The sequence below is a fragment of the Cydia splendana genome, chromosome 22, assembly GCF_910591565.1.
Source record: "Cydia splendana chromosome 22, ilCydSple1.2, whole genome shotgun sequence".
Taxonomy (NCBI): Eukaryota; Metazoa; Arthropoda; class Insecta; order Lepidoptera; family Tortricidae; genus Cydia; species Cydia splendana.
This window is the reverse complement of record NC_085981.1, coordinates 13,132,509-13,151,793: the sequence shown is the minus strand read 5'-3', so window position 1 is coordinate 13,151,793 and position 19,285 is coordinate 13,132,509. Positions and strand designations below refer to the sequence as shown.

At 38.8% G+C, this 19,285-nt stretch overlaps 1 protein-coding gene across 2 annotated transcripts in view; it reads right to left on the bottom strand.

Moving 5' to 3' along the window:
- LOC134801416 (forkhead box protein P1) overlaps window positions 1–19,285 on the bottom strand; it is a 102,633-nt gene that overhangs the window by 48,848 nt on the left and 34,500 nt on the right. For both annotated transcript variants that reach the window (XM_063773962.1, XM_063773964.1), the window contains exons 2-3: window positions 18,722–18,895; window positions 7,915–7,944 (exon numbers count right to left, since the gene is read on the bottom strand). In XM_063773962.1, the coding sequence (XP_063630032.1) occupies window positions 7,915–7,944; window positions 18,722–18,769 (78 nt within the window). In that variant the 5' untranslated portion in view covers window positions 18,770–18,895. The remainder of the gene's footprint in view (window positions 1–7,914; window positions 7,945–18,721; window positions 18,896–19,285) is intronic.

Below are 19,285 nucleotides of genomic sequence, written 5' to 3'. Positions count from 1 at the left end.
TTTGAAAAAACCTTCGTTTCAGAAATACATTATCTAATTTCTATGTTTACTGTAATGTAACCCTCAAGTTCCTAAAGCAGCCCCGAAGGCCTACCGCGGAAATCTAAAATCAAAATTTCGTTAACTGCCTTTGATAGAGACTATAGAGAGAGAGGCAGATAACGAAATTCCGTCAGTTTTGAAGTCTCCTTGATTGCATCCAATAGTTATTTGTTTCACTCGGGGGCAAAGATGTTGTTTAACCGCTCGTGCTAATATTGATACCCGAGGAAGCGAAAGATTCCAAAATTGAACCACGAGCGTAGCGAGTGGTTCGAAAAATGGAATCTTGAGCGTTGCGAAGGCTTCAAAGCACGAGGGTTAAACAAAATTTGCCCCCGAGTGAAACACACAATTTTTCACCACACCAACCCGAAGCAAATATTAAATGTAAATATCAAACAAAATCAAGTTTCAATGAATGTTATTAAATATTTATCATCCAAAATCATCATTTAAAAGTCAATTCTACCAGCAAACATAGGAAAACAACTCAAAATTTGCATTTGATTACTTTGCTTCACATGTGTATTACTGATAGCAAAGTGCAACTTTGCTATCCGTTTTTGAAGTGCAAAGTAAGCCTTTCCGAGCTGGTGTGGTGAAAAATTATTTCCATCCCCGTTATTTTACCCCTAGCACTGTGTACGCCAACAAAATTCGGTGTGAGAGCGCGCCTCTGTGCCGCTAGGACAATGACATTTTTATCGGTCTATGATTTAACGCCATCGATTGGCCACCAGTCATCCAGGATTAGAATTTAGGAGCGGCCAGGAACATCCTTTATTCCTGGCCGTTGTCGCCGTCAATTTGATTGCTGGGAAAAATATTACTGTCGAGAATCGTTCTGGGATCTGTCTCAATGTTGAGATAAGCCATAACAAAATTTTGGACTAAACAAATTATTTTTGCAAAAATAGGTACTTAAATTGTAGAAACACCAGTTTATAAATAATAAATTTAATAAAAGCTACAAGAAAAAAAAAGGAGCATAAAAATAATTTGTTAGAGAATCGTACCCTGCTTTGATTTCGCTGATACAGGAAAAATGTGAGATAACTTATTTATATTAATAAACAATGTTTACAGATGATTAAGGATTATCCAAAGTGACTAAAATATACGTCATACAAAATAGAAAGTAATTACATACATTGTAAAAAAAAATCGGCAAATACACTTATTTTAATTAGTAAAAAATGTAAGAACTAAATAAAAATATTCATCAGTATTTTGTACCTATATAAAAAAAGTTATCAATTCTATCAGTATTGTACTAAAATACGTCTTCTTTCTCTCAAATCATCGTAATCAATCGCATTATATTCAAATTACTAAGCCACTTTTAGACCTTAAAAAACCCTAATTGAAAAAAAAAGGTTTCAAATAATACTTTAACTTTACCTAACGGTGTTAAAGGACTAAATAGGGCAATAAAAATGTAAAAATTAGTCTCACGCTGATGAGAGGGCGGGGCCCGCCCTGTACAGCGCCGCCCAGCCCGCTCATGAGAGACGCCTACTCGCGAGAGTTAGGCGGGCGGATTTTACAGCAATTATTGCATTTTTTTCATATTTTTATTTTTAATTGCAGTATTTTTGTGCGGCTCTTGTACTATAAAAGTTATGTAGTGATACATTTTTTTTGTGTGTTATTTTAGATGTTTATGCGGAACATGTGAAAATACTTGAAATGATAAATGCTTAATAGCAATATAATCGTGATTTTCTGTCACAACTAATAGCTGTATTAATGACTCTCATGGGAATCCTGGAATTCGGACTATGTAATCTTTCTTGCTTTTCCTCAAGTAATGGGAGTGTATTCTAAAAATAAAGCAATATATAGGTAACCATTCCAGTGTCTTGAACTTTCTACATGCCAAATTTCATCAAAATCAGGGCCGTAGTTTAGTCGTGAAAAGGTAGAACACAGACAGACTGAATGATGACTGAATTACTGAAATGTCAGACTAGATTAATACTAGACTGTCATTTTCAAATTTATAATATTAGGATAAATCATACTGAAGGAACTGGAATATAATTGGATTCGATAAAGTAAAAATATAGCTTTGTTATTTTATTATACAAACTTTGAAATAAAATCCGTTAGATATTATTTTTTTTAAATTAATAAACAACATTTCCGGCAAACCTCATCACAGTTAAACTTGAATATTTTCAAATCGAGAGCTCTTCACTTTCCAAAAGGTGAGATTAAAGGACGATTGAAATAATATATGGTTCTTACGATACCTGAATTACCGTACTAAACAGCCATCCATAAGTTATAAGATTAGTTGCAAGCGGTATAATATAATGAGCCTAGAGGATAGGAGGGTATTGCTCGATATGGGTTTACTATTTGATATAGTCAAAGGTGATGTGGATTGTCCTAACCTTATAGCTGAGATCAAATACTTCACACCTAAGGTAAATACTAGGCACCAACGTCTTCTTAGTTTACCTAACTATCATACTAATTATGGCAGGAATTCAGTATTATATAGAATTTCAAAAACGTACAACAATCAGTTTAGCGATGTCGATCCATTTGTGCACAATAATAAAAAAACATTTAAAAATGCGATTGCGAAAAAAATTCATAACAATCAAGTGGAGGAATGAATAACAAACACACGCATACGTACACACACACACACACACACACACACACACACACACACACACACACACACACACACACACACACACACACACACACACACACACACACACACGCACACACACACAAAATTTGTAATACCTACTATACCTAGTACCTAAGCAAATCCGTAATATTTTCTTTTGTATCTGTTAGGGAGACCTGTTATTGGCTTTATGATTGTATCCTAGTTATAAGTTTATATTGTTTGTTAACGCTGTTGGTCTTCTAATAAAATAAAATAAAATAAAATATGTATTTACATAATTGTATGTAGGTAATTGAGTGAATAATGAAAAAAATACTGAATGAAATAAAAGACAACCTAGCTCTTGGCCTATCCCCGTTAATGGCCGCCAAGTAAGTAGTAGTCTGAACAATGCCCTAGGTCCGCCTAGTTTCTAGACTAGTAAATACACGTCGAGGTGAGAATGGCTTCGAAGTCGACTTTCTTTACGCTATATTAGCTATTTTGTTTATGGACTCTATTCAAATAAGTTTTTTGCCAAAAAAAAAAATTTTTGATACGAGCTTTTATCAGTGGCTGTAGTTTTCTTTCGACAGGCAAATAATGCTCATAGCTTGAAAACTGCGCGTGTTAGATTAATAACGATTTTAGTTTTGAAAATGTATTAGCTGTGTGCGCGACTGTGGCGTCACCCCGCCTGCTAATAGGATACACTAGTATACGAATTGACATTTGTCAGATTTCAAATAGGTAGAGTCGGACCAAAGAAAAGTCTGCAGCGGATTTGATGATAAGTGTTATTTATAAGTCATAATTTCATAGAAGTTTGACGTTTAAAATAACACTTGTACTGCGTGGGCTATCAAATCCGCTGCAGACTTTTCTTGGTCTGACTCTAAATATTTTTCAAACAGCTGAAACAGCATTGGTACGATGGATGACACATGTCACCTCAATACAATTTTGCGAGATTTTGCGTTTAAGGTTATGAATTGTATGGATATGACGGCTGTCACCGTTCCCAACCTATATGGAAACGGGTTGTACCTATTAAATTAGAGACAATGGAATTGCTCAATATATCGCTGACTGTGCTATCCTTTCCTAAAAATAACCAATTCAAATAAAACCTTTCACCGAACCAATAAAATGCAAACTTCTTTTATAACCGGCCAATAAAGTAATAGTTATTTCTCAAAATGTCCGAGCGCGGGCTTTTTTACGTCTGTCCCCTTAAATGGCTGAAAACAGTTTTATTGCTCTGTGGTGACGTTAATTTTATTCCTGGCCATAATTTATTTCAGCGTTGTTTTTGACTGGACATATGCATTCGTTAAAAATAACTTTTGATGGCTCGACTAATTTCGTTTATTATATGTTTTATGGGGGTTTTCAGAAAAAATGGTAGGTCCCATTAACTTTTTTTCGAAAAACCATAAACTCAGAATCACAAGTACACTTTTTAGTGAAAATGCCCTTATAAGAAGCGCTGGTGGCCTAGCGGTAAGAGCGTGCGACTTTCAATCTGGAGGTCGCGGGTTCAAACCCCGGCTCGTACCAATGAGTTTTTCGTTTCGGAACTTATGTACGAAATATCATTTGATATTTACCAGTCGCTTTTCGGTGAAGGAAAAGATCGTGAGGAAACCGGACTAACCCCAATAAGGTCTAGTTTACCCTCAGGATTGGAAGGCCAGAAGCATAGACTAGGAATCCTCTAGACCGAGTTTAGAGCAATTATTTCATGCAACCGATGATGCCAAAAATGGAGGTGACCGAAGTCCCGTGCCGTGATTGGTCCGTTCAAAGACACGGACGTCACACAAAGACACTTTCGACTCGAACATGGAGTAAATTACCGTATGCGTGGCAGAGGGGGTAGCGCGACTATATATGCTAAGTCTGAAGGATGTTTTGTCTGTGGCCAGAAGACAGTCACTTGCGTAAAAACTAGTGCCCACGCCAATTCTTGGGATGAGTTGTCAAGCGGAGTTCCCATAAGCCGTGTCAAAATGGCGACAACACGAGGAAGATGATGATGATGATGTCTTATAGCTGCCGACTAAAATGGCTGTGATATACGACGGAGTGATAGACGGACGGACGGACGGACGAAACTATAAAGGTGACGTTTGTACGTCAATTGCAGCTGCATTACTGATGCGGCGTCGTTGTTGCCGCCAATGTATAGTTGGTCAAACCAATTTGTCAGTCAGTAAGAACCAGGAAAACTATACTCATCATTTTCTTTTGGGTGCTAGTACTAGTGTAAGACAAAGATAGTATGATTCTCTCTGTCTATGATTGAAATGAGACAGTCCTTTGACAAACTACATCTGTAAATTTCCTTAATGTAACGAGTGACGTTCGCCGCCGCATTGCTGCTGCGATTATGACGTTCATTCCAATTGACATCTCCAAACGTTTTAGGGTTCCATTTTTTTTATACCACATCGGTGGCAAACAAGCATACGGCCCGCCTGATGGTAAGCAGTCACCGTAGCCTATGGACGCCTGCAACTCCGGAGGTGTTACATGCGGGGTCCCTTTGTTTCCCATAAAGTTTTAAGTCATAATGTGTTGTTTGTCATATTATCGTTAGTCATAAAACTGAAACCATTAACTTTTCAGGATTTTCGTAAGGTTATTCTATAGGTAGGTTAGGTTATGTTAGGTTTGTTTTATGACAATCCTGAAAAGTTACGCGTTTCTGAGAAAAAGCAATTATGACTAACGAAAATTCGGACAAACAATACATTATGACTTAAAACTATTTGGGAAACAATAGAGACCCGTTACATGCGCGTTGCCGACCTTTTAAAAACCCGTACACTCCTTTTTTGAGGAACCCCATACTGTAGAATTGTAGACCCTCGGGAAAACCTCGGAAGGGAGCTCATTCCACAACTGGAGGGTCCGCGGGAGGAAATTCCTCTTAAACCGCATAATACGCGACAATTTAGGTTCTACGGTGCTTAGGGCCACTTGCACCATTCACTAACCCGGGATTAACCGGTTAAACCTAGAGTTACCATGGTTACCAGTACAATTTGACAATGGGTTAACAGTTTAACCGCTTAACCTCGGGTTAGTGGGATGATGCAAGTGGCACTTTTTCAATTTGTGTAAAAAAAATGTCCTATAGTACTTATTTACTTATGCCATTTTTGCTACGGAACCCTAATAGACCTAACAGACTCTAATAGCCCCTAGAGGTTTTACTGACATTGACTGTTGGCATATTAGTCATTGTTGCGTCCAAAAATCAAACAAAATTATAAAAGACAACAAAGAGGGCAATTCAAACTTACATTACGACATCAAAATGACATTATGGGACATGCGCTCACATCAACGGCCGGACGCAAATGAGGCGCGCGCAGGCGGCGCGCACGTATTTACGCAACGGTTGGAGCGAGATGGAAGACAGGGCGTGCTACTCTCGAAAGCGACATTCTCCGCGGTAGTCCTGAATTGCTGTATTTTCTACTACCCACTTCATGCAACCGGCGATTGTGAGCGGGATAGAAAATATGCCATCGCACTCTAGAGAGGCGCGATCTACGTCAAAGGGTAGATTAGATTCTGCAGTTCTAAGAAACCTATCTTTCTGTTTTTCGTAGGTTTAGGAATAGTATATAAGACGACGATACATTTCAATAAATGTTCATTATTTAACTGACTACTTATACCGCGGTTATTATTGCTCCTCCTGCCTGGACCCCCATAACATCTAACTGACGTCAGTCGCGCGTGAATAGGGAATATTACGCAAAACTCTGCGTAGAGGGCGTCACTAACTCAATCACATGGCCTACCGTGAAACACGACAGTCGAAAGTTCGGTTTCTGCCTCTCTATCACACTTGCTTATTCGATCGATAGAGAGAAATTTCGATTTTCGCGTTTCGCGGTAGGCCACCTGTAAACAGACCGCCTTGATACATCAATGTCATAGTGAAAACTTGTCAAAAAACTGTTTAAGACCACTAGGCCTTCAATCTGGATGTTTAAGTTACTCTATGGTTTACTAAACAAATTAGTGCTGCACTCTGGCGGCAGAACATTGCAGTAATACTCCCTATTTCGCTCCCACTTTTCCGTACGTGTATTGGCGCGAGCGGGACGAATGGGTGATTGACATCATTTAGGTATCATTTTGATGTTGCAATGTAAGTTTAAAGCCTCAAAGCCCTTCAGTAAACAATTGCCGACCCTCGTATTATAACTTGATGCTATTGTTTAGCGTTGAGGTCGCAGCTTCAATACTTATTGTCAATATTTGATATCACTCAATATTTGGTACTCATTCTTAATATGGCAAAATGGGCCTTTGAAGTTCTTTCTTAAATAGGGACTCTATTCTATATCCGCTAAAACGCGGGTTACAATTTTATGACAATCTAAATAGGCTACATTCCTACTAGTCAAATCAGCTTCTTTTTTAGAACTGTCAAAACGATTTTTTAATATGGAATTTATATGAAAACGAATGTAGTGACGTCACGGTAAACTCACCTACTTTTTATATTTCAATCCGATTTATTAAACACAAATTGTGTTTAAAAATAGCTGCTATCTATGTTTTCCTAATAATTATCTGGTGCTATATTTCGTGCACGATTTGAAATAATTTATTTTAAGTACAGGAAACATCCCTATTGTCATGTTATTTTTAATTTAAATTTAAATCAATAAAATAAAAAATAAACATAATTTTGATTTTAAAAGTACGTCTCTCTTGAAATAATATTTTAGTAAATAGTTGAGATTCACTGAAACGTTGCTCTTTGTCGGATAGAAGCTATATGTGATGTGTCTAGTAGGTGCAAAAAACCGGGCAAGTGCGAGTCGGACTCGCGCACGAAGGGTTCCGTGCCATAATGCAAAAAACGGCAAAAAAAAACGGTCACCCATCCAAGTACTGACCCCGCCCGACGTTGCTTAACTTCGGTCAAAAATCACGTTTGTTGTATGGGAGCCCCACTTAAATCTTTATTTTATTCTGCTTTTAGTATTTGTTGTTATAGCGGCAACAGAAATACATCATCTGTGAAAATTTCAACTGTCTAGCTATCACGGTTCGTGAGATACAGCCTGGTGACAGACGGACGGACGGACGGACGGACGGACGGACGGTCGGACGGACGGACGGACGGACGGTCAGCGGAGTCTTAGTAATAGGGTCCCGTTTTACCCTTCGGGTACGGAACCCTAAAAAAGAAAGGTACTTGTACTTACCACCAGTAAAGGTAGCTGCACCATTGGTCTCTGAAACAATGCAATATTTACTTTACATACAAGTAAAATATATTTTAGTTTTAGTTAGTTATTACTTTTTAGTTTTAATTTAGTATTTTTTATAGATAACTTCGTTTTTAATACCACAAATGTATTAAATTAGTTTAATGTAGTTTTTTTTCACGAACGATATTTTAATTTAATAATAGTTAATACAACAGAGAAGATAACATAAATGTAACCTAAAATTAAAACTACCTACAAAACTAAACTAACATTAAAATAAACCTACTTAAAAATTAAACAACAATAGAAAAAATATGAAAGGCCTATGAAAGGTCCCCCAAGTCTGTGCCCTGCGGAAGGGTGCCCATGAGGCTGGCTACATTACCCCGCTGATGGCTATGCCTACTCGTTGACCTAGGAATGAGCCAGCCCTAGGGTCACCCGAGGTCTCCAGTAATTTTTTTTTATTTAATGTAGTTTAATAATGTAATTCTGCCCCACCATAGATCATAACATAACAAACTCCTAAAGATCAAACGTAGCTCCTAGTAGTGGGTTAAAAAAAAACAACGGATTGCACTCCGGGAGTGCCGGCAGAAGTGAAAACTCAATGACGCACTATGTATAATTGAGGTTAAAGCCATCTAGCGTTATTTCGTCGCATTACTTAAAACCCCTAAGCACATCACTGTTAGTACTCGAGTAGTAGCAGTTAGAGGGAAAATCACTAGATGGCATTTAAATCAATAAAGAAAAACTCATTGTAACAGTTTTTCGATCAGGTCACGTGTCCGTCTTACGTCTTACGGTCACGTGACACCTGTTACGAGTTTAAAAATTTTTCCCCATCACAAAAAGTGCACAGCGCCACTAAAGAAGTTTTCACTTCAAAAAGTTAAAACTGACCGTGTAAGAGCGGCCTTAAACAGCAGTATGACAGCCCTAAGCAATGTTATTGAATAGATAAAACACGATAAATACATAATATACACTTGTTTATGTTTGTGCGTGTTATCGGCGGAGATAGGTCTTTACGTAAACAATGATAACACATTCTATATTACAACTATCTCGTAAACAATGATTCGTTTTGATACAAAATAGCTATAATATTTTCAGGTTACACGATTACATCATGACCTTTAGGGGACATTATCTGTGGGCATTTTGCCACACCACGCATAACAGCAGTAACAAAAGTTGAAAAACTCACTCAAAAACTCCTTATTACCGATTGACAACCTTATTAGATCTTCCTTTGAATCCATTACTAAATATACAGCTTAGCGAGCTATCTTGGAACCAGGCCTGCCCATCAGATTCGGCGGGCTGTACTGGGTACACGCAAAATTTACAGTGTTGCTTTGCCGGCGTTTCTATAGAAACCATCATGCCATGGAAGGAAGATATATCTTCCGTCCATGGCACTTCCTCCCTCGTAGGAAAAATATTAAGGGCCTGTCCTTTAAACTACGAGACGGCGTGCTTGGCGGAGGCTAGAGACGCCTGGCTGACGGCTTGTCCGGGTCAAGATTTAACCTTAAAATTACACATTCAACTTTGCGGGGACGACTCGTTGTGCAAAATTAACTTTGAGGAACTACTTTCCAGCTCTGATTAGGGTTACCATTGACAGGAATTTTCCTGACATTTCAGGAATTTTGGCCATTTGTCAGGAATGCGGACGGAATACGAAAATGTCAGGAATTTTAGTGAATTAGCAGACTTTTCTATTATGTACATTATTCAAATCTACTTACATAAATCCAAACCAAATTAAATTAATATAAACAATGTATCAAGCATACATCGCTTACGGCTAGCCGGAACCTGCTCGCTGCTGCAGAACGAGAACAACCGTTGTTGAGGAGTGCCAACCATCTAAGTATTCTAAGTGATAAAATGTGACGTCCCACGGTCAAAGGTACCTTATGGCGGGTATGGAGTTATGCATACCCCAGTAATCTACAATAAATAAGCTATCGATAACACAAAAGATCAACCTTCTAGGTTGCGTAGTTACAGAGATATGATTTTTTGAAAATAATGTTGTGAAATGAGCAACTTTACGATAGAGAAGTTTTAAGTTTAGCCGCCTAAAAAACTATGTTCCTGAAGTAAGTTACATAGTTGACTACAAGTAATAATACCTTATATATCTGAGATTAAAAAAATATTGCGACTTGTTCTATAATGCAAATAGAAACTTTTGATATCGACTGATTTATGTGTATACTAACCAATCTCTTGAAAATAAAGTTTTATTTCATTTTCACGATTGATTGCAATGAGCTCTCAAGATTTTAATTTTATCTATTAGAAAACGACACTGACAGACAGTTTAAGCAAAAAACAATACCGATTTAGAGGTGAAAATGTATTTTCTGACTTTTTCATATAAAATCACAAAATTGAATATTTTTACTTTTAATGTGACACACAATCAACTTTTCTGAGCACATATGAAAGAAATTCTGTCATTCAAATGAAATAAATCCTAAAACCCCAACTAAATACTATATTTAACCCCTTATGCCACTTTAAACTTACATAACAATAACAGTATTTGCTCCATACATTTACGAAAAGGTACCTTATGGAAATAAATCTAATAATACATCACTACAAAATATCAATCATATTACAGTTTATCTTTTATGAGTAGAAAATATTAATTTACATTAAACTGCCCCAAATTTAATTAGTTCTTCGTCATAATAATCTTAAAAAATACCAATAATTTGTATGTAATGAAAAGGTACCTTGTGATTAAGTTACATGATGAGGCATGATGATGATGGAACAGTTAGGATAAACTAATAATATTTTGGGGTTAAGATGGTATAAATCGTCTATTTCTTATCAATAATATATTTCGGTTGCTATTGAAGATAAGCGGCATTGAGGTTCAATGACCTCAGATATTCCATAAGGTAATGCGTCGGGTATTGGCATTTTTCAGCAAACCAATGGCTGATTTACTGCATGCGACCAAACCAAATGAAGATTATTCTAGTTAAGAAAGACTTGACGAGAGTAACTTTGGTATAATAGCAGGCTACTTGGATTTGTGATGTCGGTCGATGTACGGTTATAATATTTGCGAGGCCCCCCGACCAGAACTGAAATTATCAAATTAGTTTTGCAGAATGCTAATACAGTTCTCTACCAAACTTCTTTTCCCGTATTGACTAGTTTTTTTGGGAATTTTCAGTCTTTTTTCCATAAGGTACCTTTTCTACTAAACTCTGAGACGACATTACTAGGCTTATAACTAACTTATAACAAAAATAAAAACAGGTAAACAAACGTTACGCATTAAGGTTTCAGATCACACATTAAAAAAAAATTGAGCATTTTTTCACCTCTTTACAAAACATTTCATATCTCCGAAACTAGAAACCCTCATAAGGTACCTTTTCCCGTGGAACGTCACAAATATGGAAATATCGCCGGAGAGCGATGGCGGAAAATTAATCCTACCAATTCCTCGGAGCACTCCCCGTTAATATATGCTGTATTTTCGCGTAAGTAAGTTCATGTTTCATTATTTAACCTGACTGAAGCTATAATAACAATAACAAAACCTCAGGCTAACCGTTATCCCAATCTCAGATGAAATTCGAAATTCAAAAACAATTCTCTGTTTTAAAAAACAAAAACCAAACGTAAACTCGGAATAACCGAGAAGATAAACTAAACGGTGTATCGATCGTACATCGATATTATAAACAAGAAAATCGATTGAAAACACCAATCGATTGCTTGGACAACAGCCGTTTATTTTATAAATATTCGTGCACGTTTTGGTGCGGGCGTTGGATTTTGGTTGTTTGATTATTGGGTTGGTATTATGTACAAACTGTGATTTCAGTGACGTTATTTTGTAGAAAAGAGTGGAAGGGAGGGGCAGGGAGGGAAGTAGTGAGCGAGGATAAATACCTAATATAGCTCATTTGTGTTGTGATATTTCAAGTTAGATATTTTGTCGGGTAATTATCGTTTTTTAAGATTTTCATATTAACAAGATATGGATCAATTTCATTTACTGAATTACAGTCTGACATAAAAGAGTAGAAATTAAAAGGTGGCAATACTGTAGTGTCGTCCCTATCAAATCAATCTAAGAAAACGGGACGACACTACAGCATTGGCACTTTTTAGGGTTCCGTGCCAAAAGGGTAAAAAAGGGCGGGACTCTATTACTAAGACTCCGCTGTCCGTCTGTGATCTGTCTGTCACCAGGCTGTATCTCATGAACCTTGATAGCTAGGCAGTTGAAATTTTCACAGATGATGTATTTAAGTGGGGCTCCCATACAACAAACGTGATTTTTTGCCGTTTTTTGTGTAGGTAATAGTACGGAACCCTTCGTGCGTGAGTCCGACTCGCACTTGACCGGTTTTTAATTTCTACTCTTTTTTGTCAGACTGTAACGATTTTTTAATAACCTACTATAGAAGTTGTATAACTATCCTTTTTCTACTCCAGCAATCTTAGTTTTAGCACGTTTTAGATAAATGACTGCCCAGTGAGATCGAAATCAACTTCATAAGAAGTGCGGCGCGCGGGGCCCCGGCGGCGTGCGGCGCAGTGTTTTTAGGATCCTAAACAGCCGTAAGCCCCCTCCAGACTATGCGCGTGAATCGCGGGCGAAGCCGCGAACGCGAGTGTGGAGTCGAGTTCGCTGTCTGCGAAAATCGACTCATGTCGACGGTCATTGCGCTAGTTTTCGCCCGGCTCTAGTTTTCGTCCACTTTTTTTTTTTTTTTTTTTTTTATGTTATAGTCAGCAAACGAGCAGACGAGCCGCCTGATGGGAAGCGGTCATCGTCGCCCATGGACATAAGCAACACCACAGGAGCCACTTAAGCGTTGCCGACCCTTGAGAACCCTAAATACCCGCTTCTTGAAGAATCCCATGTCGTAGCGCAAAGGAAATACCTCAGGATGCCTCCTGTCAGTCATTCCACATTCTGCACGTTCTGGGAAGAAACGAGCGAGATGCCCGCTTATTCTTGGTGTGCCATGTATCTAAGAAGTGAGGATGAACTTTGCTCCTTTGGCGGGAGGTGCGGTGATAGAAACGAGACGATGGCACCAAATCAAAAAGTTCTTCCGAGCATTCCCCATTGTACAGACGGTAGAACATGCAAAGAGAGCCAACGTCTCTCCGAAGGCTAAGAGGTTCTAAGCCGTCAGTAAGTTCGGGATCGCCGACAATACGAACTGCCCGCCGTTGGATGGAGTCAAGAGGAAGGAGCTGGTATTGTGGAGCGCCAGACCAGAGATGAGAACAGTACTCCATATGAGGTCGAACCTGCGCTTTATATAACAAAAGCCGGTGACTAGGTGTGAAGTACTGTTTGGCTCTGTTAAGCACCCCAAGCTTTTTGGAGGCCAGTTTGGCTTTATGTTCCAAATGACTCCGAAACTGGACTTCGTTCGTAATATCGACACCAAGTATCCCGATACTTTTAGCCATGGTAAGGGGAATGCCCTGAAACTTTGGCGCCGTGACAAATGGGGCTTTTTTAGCGGAAAACGCACAGACTTGTGTCTTACTGGGGTTGAACTGGACGAGGTTACGTTTACCCCACTCGGAGACCTGTTCAAGGGACGTCTCGATCTCAGACACAAGTCGCATCCTACACTCCGACACCTGCTCAGGGGGGGCGTTTACACGACCTGTATAACAGCTATCGCCAGTGCTGTCATCTGCATAGCAATGAATATTGTTAGTCAATAACATATCATTGATATGCAGAAGGAACAGAGTAGGCGATAGTACAGATCCTTGGGGTACGCCAGCGTTTATGGGCTTATAGTCCGAGCATATTCCGTCAGTGACGACTGAAATGCTACGCCCACACAGGAAGCTGGAAACCCATGTGCACAACCCCTTAGGAAGCCCGTATGAGGGAAGTTTTGAGAGAAGTGCCTTATGCCAAACCCTATCGAAGGCCTTTGCGATATCCAGGCTAACAGCCAGTGCCTCTCCCTTACTCTCTATGGCGGTGGCCCATCGGTGAGTGAGGTAAACATGAAGGTCTCCAGCGCCTCGACCACGGTGAAACCCGTATTGCCGGTCGCTAATTAGCTGGTGGTCTTCGAGGTACTTAAGGAGCTGGTTGTTTACCACACGCTCCATCACCTTAGAGAGCAGGGAGGTGATCGCAATAGGCCGGTAGTTGGAAGGGTCGGTACGGTCACCCTTTTTGGGTATAGGGTGAACCCAGGCAATCTTCCAGGAAGACGGGAATTTCCCTGAGCGGTATGAGAGCGAGAATAGTCGCGTCAGAACCGGAGCTAACTCTGGAGCGCACGTTTTTAATACAACAGCAGGAATACCGTCTGGCCCACTGGACTTCTTGACGTCGAGGGCAAAGAGAGCACGCCTTACTGCGCTTTGAGTAAAGCGGACCTCGGGCATACGCGTAGAGTACTCGCATTGCGGAATAGTGGGAGGTGTATTGCCCCCGTCGTCCAGTGTAGAATTCGACGCAAATAGAGAGCAAAGTAGGTCTGCTTTCTCTTTTGCGGAATGAGCCAGTGAGTCATCGGGTTTGTGCAAGGATGGTAAGGAGACCCTGCAAAAGTTCCCCTGAACAGCTTTGGCGAGAGACCAGAAAGTTCGGGACCCAGAGGGCTGACTGACTAGTCTCTCACCAATTCTGCGGGTATGTTCAAACTTGGCTGCAACAATTCGCTTCTTACAAGACCTAGTAGCAGCATTAAGTTTCAGCTTCTTCAATTCGGAACAGTCTCGATCATTGACCTGACGCGCAGCAGCCCAGGCTTGGTAAGCTTCTTCCTTTGATTTACGGGCTTCAGCGCACGCTCGACCAAACCAGGGCTGAGAACGATTGCCAACACGAACCACTTGACGAAATTTGAATATAAATTTTCCTTGCTGCACAAATTTGGACTTATTGCAATCCTTATTATCTAAAGAATTTCATCTATCTACATAAAAATTATATTTCGCAAGTATCAATTTAAATATGAAATGTATTAGGGGTCATCCATTAATTACGTCACACGTTTAGGGGGAGGGAGGGGGTCAAGAAAATGTGACATATTGTGACATGGGGGAGGGGGGAGACACAAACTTTGTGACGTCACTTTAACTTCATCACAGTAACCGATTTTTTTTTTAATTATTTTATTCGCTGTACATTTAAATAACAAGTTTTTAAAACGATAATCGTTTTTATTCTTTTAATTTTCTTTCCTAAGCAGTTTTGGGTTATAAAATTACTAATATTTATATCGTCAAAAATATTTTGATAAAATATTAATAATACTTAGGTACTTACTTAATTCGATTTGGCGATTTCGTAGAAAAAATGTGACGTCACACTAGGGGGGAGGGGTTTGCCAAATGTGACCAAATGTGACAAGGGGGGGGGGGGTCAAAAAACCTAGAAATTCGTGTGACGTAATTAATGGATGACCACTTATTTGCTAATCCGTCAAGTGGACGGAAACTGACACTGGACGGTAAACTGACGCAATTACCTTACAATATTTTTTTTACGGATTTGTCACTCACTCAGTAACTTAGGTCATATTAGGGAAATAAGTAAGCAATATGTGACGTTCCACGGTAAAAGGTACCTTATAGCGGCTGGCGCATAGCGCCGCAATAATATTGGAGCGGCGTTAATAATAGCGTAAGCGCCAACGGCCATAAGGTACCTTTACCCGTGGGACGTCACATATAAGGTATTATAATTTACCAATAACGGACCGGACCCGTCTCAACTCCTAAAAAAATAGCTCTGAAAAGTCTTTCACTAAAATTTTCAAAATCGACGGGAGAGCTGATAAAAATATGTTTTGATCCAAATTCGCGCCAAGTCACGGGCTATTTAGCCAAGTCACGGCTCGAATTGAATCCTATTCAATGCCCTATTATTGTAGATGAAAACGTTTTTCAATGAAAAACTGAAAAGGAAAATGGAGGAATAAGTGATTTGTGAAGGAGCTAGGCGGTTGGCTTAGCAGAGTGGGTGCCTAGCCAAGGTGACAATCGTTTGCGCTACGATAACGAAATGCTTTGTGTCTCTCTATCACTCTTCCATATTAGTGCGACAGTGACAGTTTCCTTCGCTACATAACGTTAACGATAAGCATGTTGGCTACGCACCCTGTAAAGAAATAATTTATATGTACTTAAGTACCTATATACGGCATCTAAGGCTATTTTACAATGGTAACAGGCTAGTTAATCCTGTCTCCGACACTGTAGGTCCAGGGTTTGATTCCCGGTAAGTTCAATTATTCGCGTGTTATTCACAAGTATTTATAAATAAATAAATAATAAATAAATAAGGTTACATATCAGAATACCGAAAACTGATTTACCTAATGTTGAATCACCTATGCTTGATTCACCTATTTTTAAATTACCTATCGATCATTTTACCTAAACATTGACTGACCTAAGTTTATAATACCTAAGCTCAAATAACCTAATGGACGAAACACCTAATGCACGATATACCTAATGCACGTTTTACCTACTGCACGTTTCACCTAAAGCTATTATACCTAATGCACGAATCACCTATAGCTGATATACCTAATGGACGATACACCTAAAGCTGATATACCTAATGAACGATGTACCTAAACTTGATTTACCTAATGGACGAAATACCTAAAACTGTTAAACCTATCGCACGAAATACCTAAAGTTGATATACTTCCTGAACGAATTACCTAAATTCGATATGCCTATTGCACGGAATACCTAAAGTCTATATACCAAATACAAAATTCATATCATTTTGCCGAATGATCAAGTGGCAACTCCACCCAATAAATCGTATGATTTCCCAACCTTACAGTAGAAACTGTTTGTTTGGATAACAATTTAAAAATACACTTTTTGAAACGCTACTTTTTAGGTAGTAGAATGATTTCGTTAGTCTAATACAAAATTAGTTATGTTATCTTATCTTATCAAAAACTAAATTTTTGTAAGTTAACATCATGACGATGAATAAAAGTCGGTTTTGGCACTGTTTGGTCGTAGTTAACCTAACACGCTCCTCCTAGCTTTACTCGTCATCGCACCTATCTCGACTTCTTGTATGTCCTAATAATATTCTACTAAACAATAATTATATTTTTGATTTTAGGTACATATTTCGTTCATTAAGTGCATCGACTTCAGGTATTTCGTGCATTAGGTGTATCAAATTTAGGTATTTCGTTCATTAGGTATGTTAACTTTAGGTAATGCGATCATTAGGTATACCGACTTTAGGTAATTCGTGCAGTAGGTATGTTAACTTTAGGCAATTCGATCATTAGGTATACCGAGTTTAGGTATTTCGTGCATTAGGTATACCAACATTAGGTGTTTCGTGTATTAGGTATATTAGCTTTAGGTATTTCGAGTATTAGGTGTTTCAACTTTAGGTGAATCGAGCATAGGTATTCTGAGCTTAGGTAAACCAATTGTAGGTGAAACGTGCAATAGGTAATTCATTCATTAGGTGTTATGAGCTTAGGTTAACTGATCAATAGGTATTTAAAAAAATAGGTGAAACGAGCATAGGTGATTCAACATTAGGTAAATAGATTTTCGGTATTCTGATATGTAACCATAAATAAATATTAGGGGGCATCTTACACAGATCAAACCTATCCCCAAACTAAGTAAAGCTTGTACTATGGGTACTAGGCGACGATATACATACTTGTATAGATAAATACATACTTATATACATAGAAAACAACCATGACTCAGGAACAAATATTAGTGTTCATCACACAAATAAATGCCCTTACTGGGATTCGAACCCAGGACCATCGGCTTAGCAGACAGGGTCACTATCCACTAGACCAGACCGGTCGTCAGAGCATTTGTTTCTGAGTTATGGATGTGTTCAAGTATTTATATGCGTACTTGTTTAACATATCATCGTCTAGTACCCAAAATACAAAACTTAAGGTTGACCGGGTTGACCCACGCTAGACCGGACCGTGGCTGGGCCGGAGCTTCCGGCGCTTCGTAGTTTTCTTTGGAAAGCACCACGTGATCACCGATCAGCCGTCATAGAAAATGAGACGTCGGTAGCCCCGGCCCGGGTACGACCCGGTCTATCGTGAGTCATCCTATATCGAACTTACTTCGGGTTAGTACTATTTATTATACTGTGCTTCGGGTCTAGGTAAATTTGTGTGAGATTGTCCCGATAATATATATTTATAACAAGCTTTCATCCCCTTTTTAACCCCCTTTGGGGTTAAATGTTTCAAAATCGCTTCTTATTTATTGTACACGCCATAAATTATAACCTTTTCGCTTTTGTAGCATCGGCTCTGGGTTAATGTGTCAGTCAGTCAGTCAGGACATACACATTTATACGGGTATATATAGAAATCTATAAAACGCCGATTGTTTGCAAGAAATATCAACTGTCACGCCTTTGAGTAAGGGCAGCGCACGGCCGGTTGTTGTGGAGATCCTTGGGCGAGGCGTAGATACACCCCAGGTCAAAAATATGGAAACAACATTGTTTTCGTTAATATCTCATGTTTCTATATTATTATTGTCTATTGGGAACCGAAAACTTACATTATACTTTACAAGCAACCCCCAAAAGATTAAAAATTAAACATAATATTAATATTGTAAAAAGAAGTACAGAAAGTTTGAAATTTTTTAATTGCCTCACAAAATGTTGAACTGGCAATTATTAAATTGTAACCAGAATTTGAGTTATTTACTTTTAAAATGTTCTATAATCATTTGCACTATTTTTTCTGAAGTCTTTAACACTCACCGTCACATCGGCATCTATGTCACCACTGTCATCCTTCTGGAGACACATCCAGCACAATCAGTCCAGCACTTCACATATAATACCGGCCCCAGCACACTGCCTTGTGGCACACCGGGCTGCACTCGTGCTCCGAATGCGCCAGCGCCGGAGCCCGGCGAATGTTTTGAATACAATCTGTAACAGAAAGAAATAACAATAATAAACTTTATAGTCCTGTGCGCGTGTTTGTATGCGGGTTAGGAGGGTTCCTTAGTGGGTTGAGGAGTCACAGGCTTTTAACAGGTTCAAGAAAATATGCTCGTCCTAAAAATGCACCATGAACGAATAATAGTACAAGCGGCTTACCCTAAGAAAGATACGAGTTTGCCCTAAACACACAGAAAACTTGCATACCGGACTGACAAAGAAATAAATAATTATTTGTACAAAGATTCTTGAAAGGGCCAGGCAAAGTAAGCACTAAAAATTTCTTCGTTTTCCCAAGAGTTAAATACTATGATATTTTAAAACCTTCGATCTACATAAAAAAACGCATTTAACCGATTTCCAAAACCGAAATGCTTC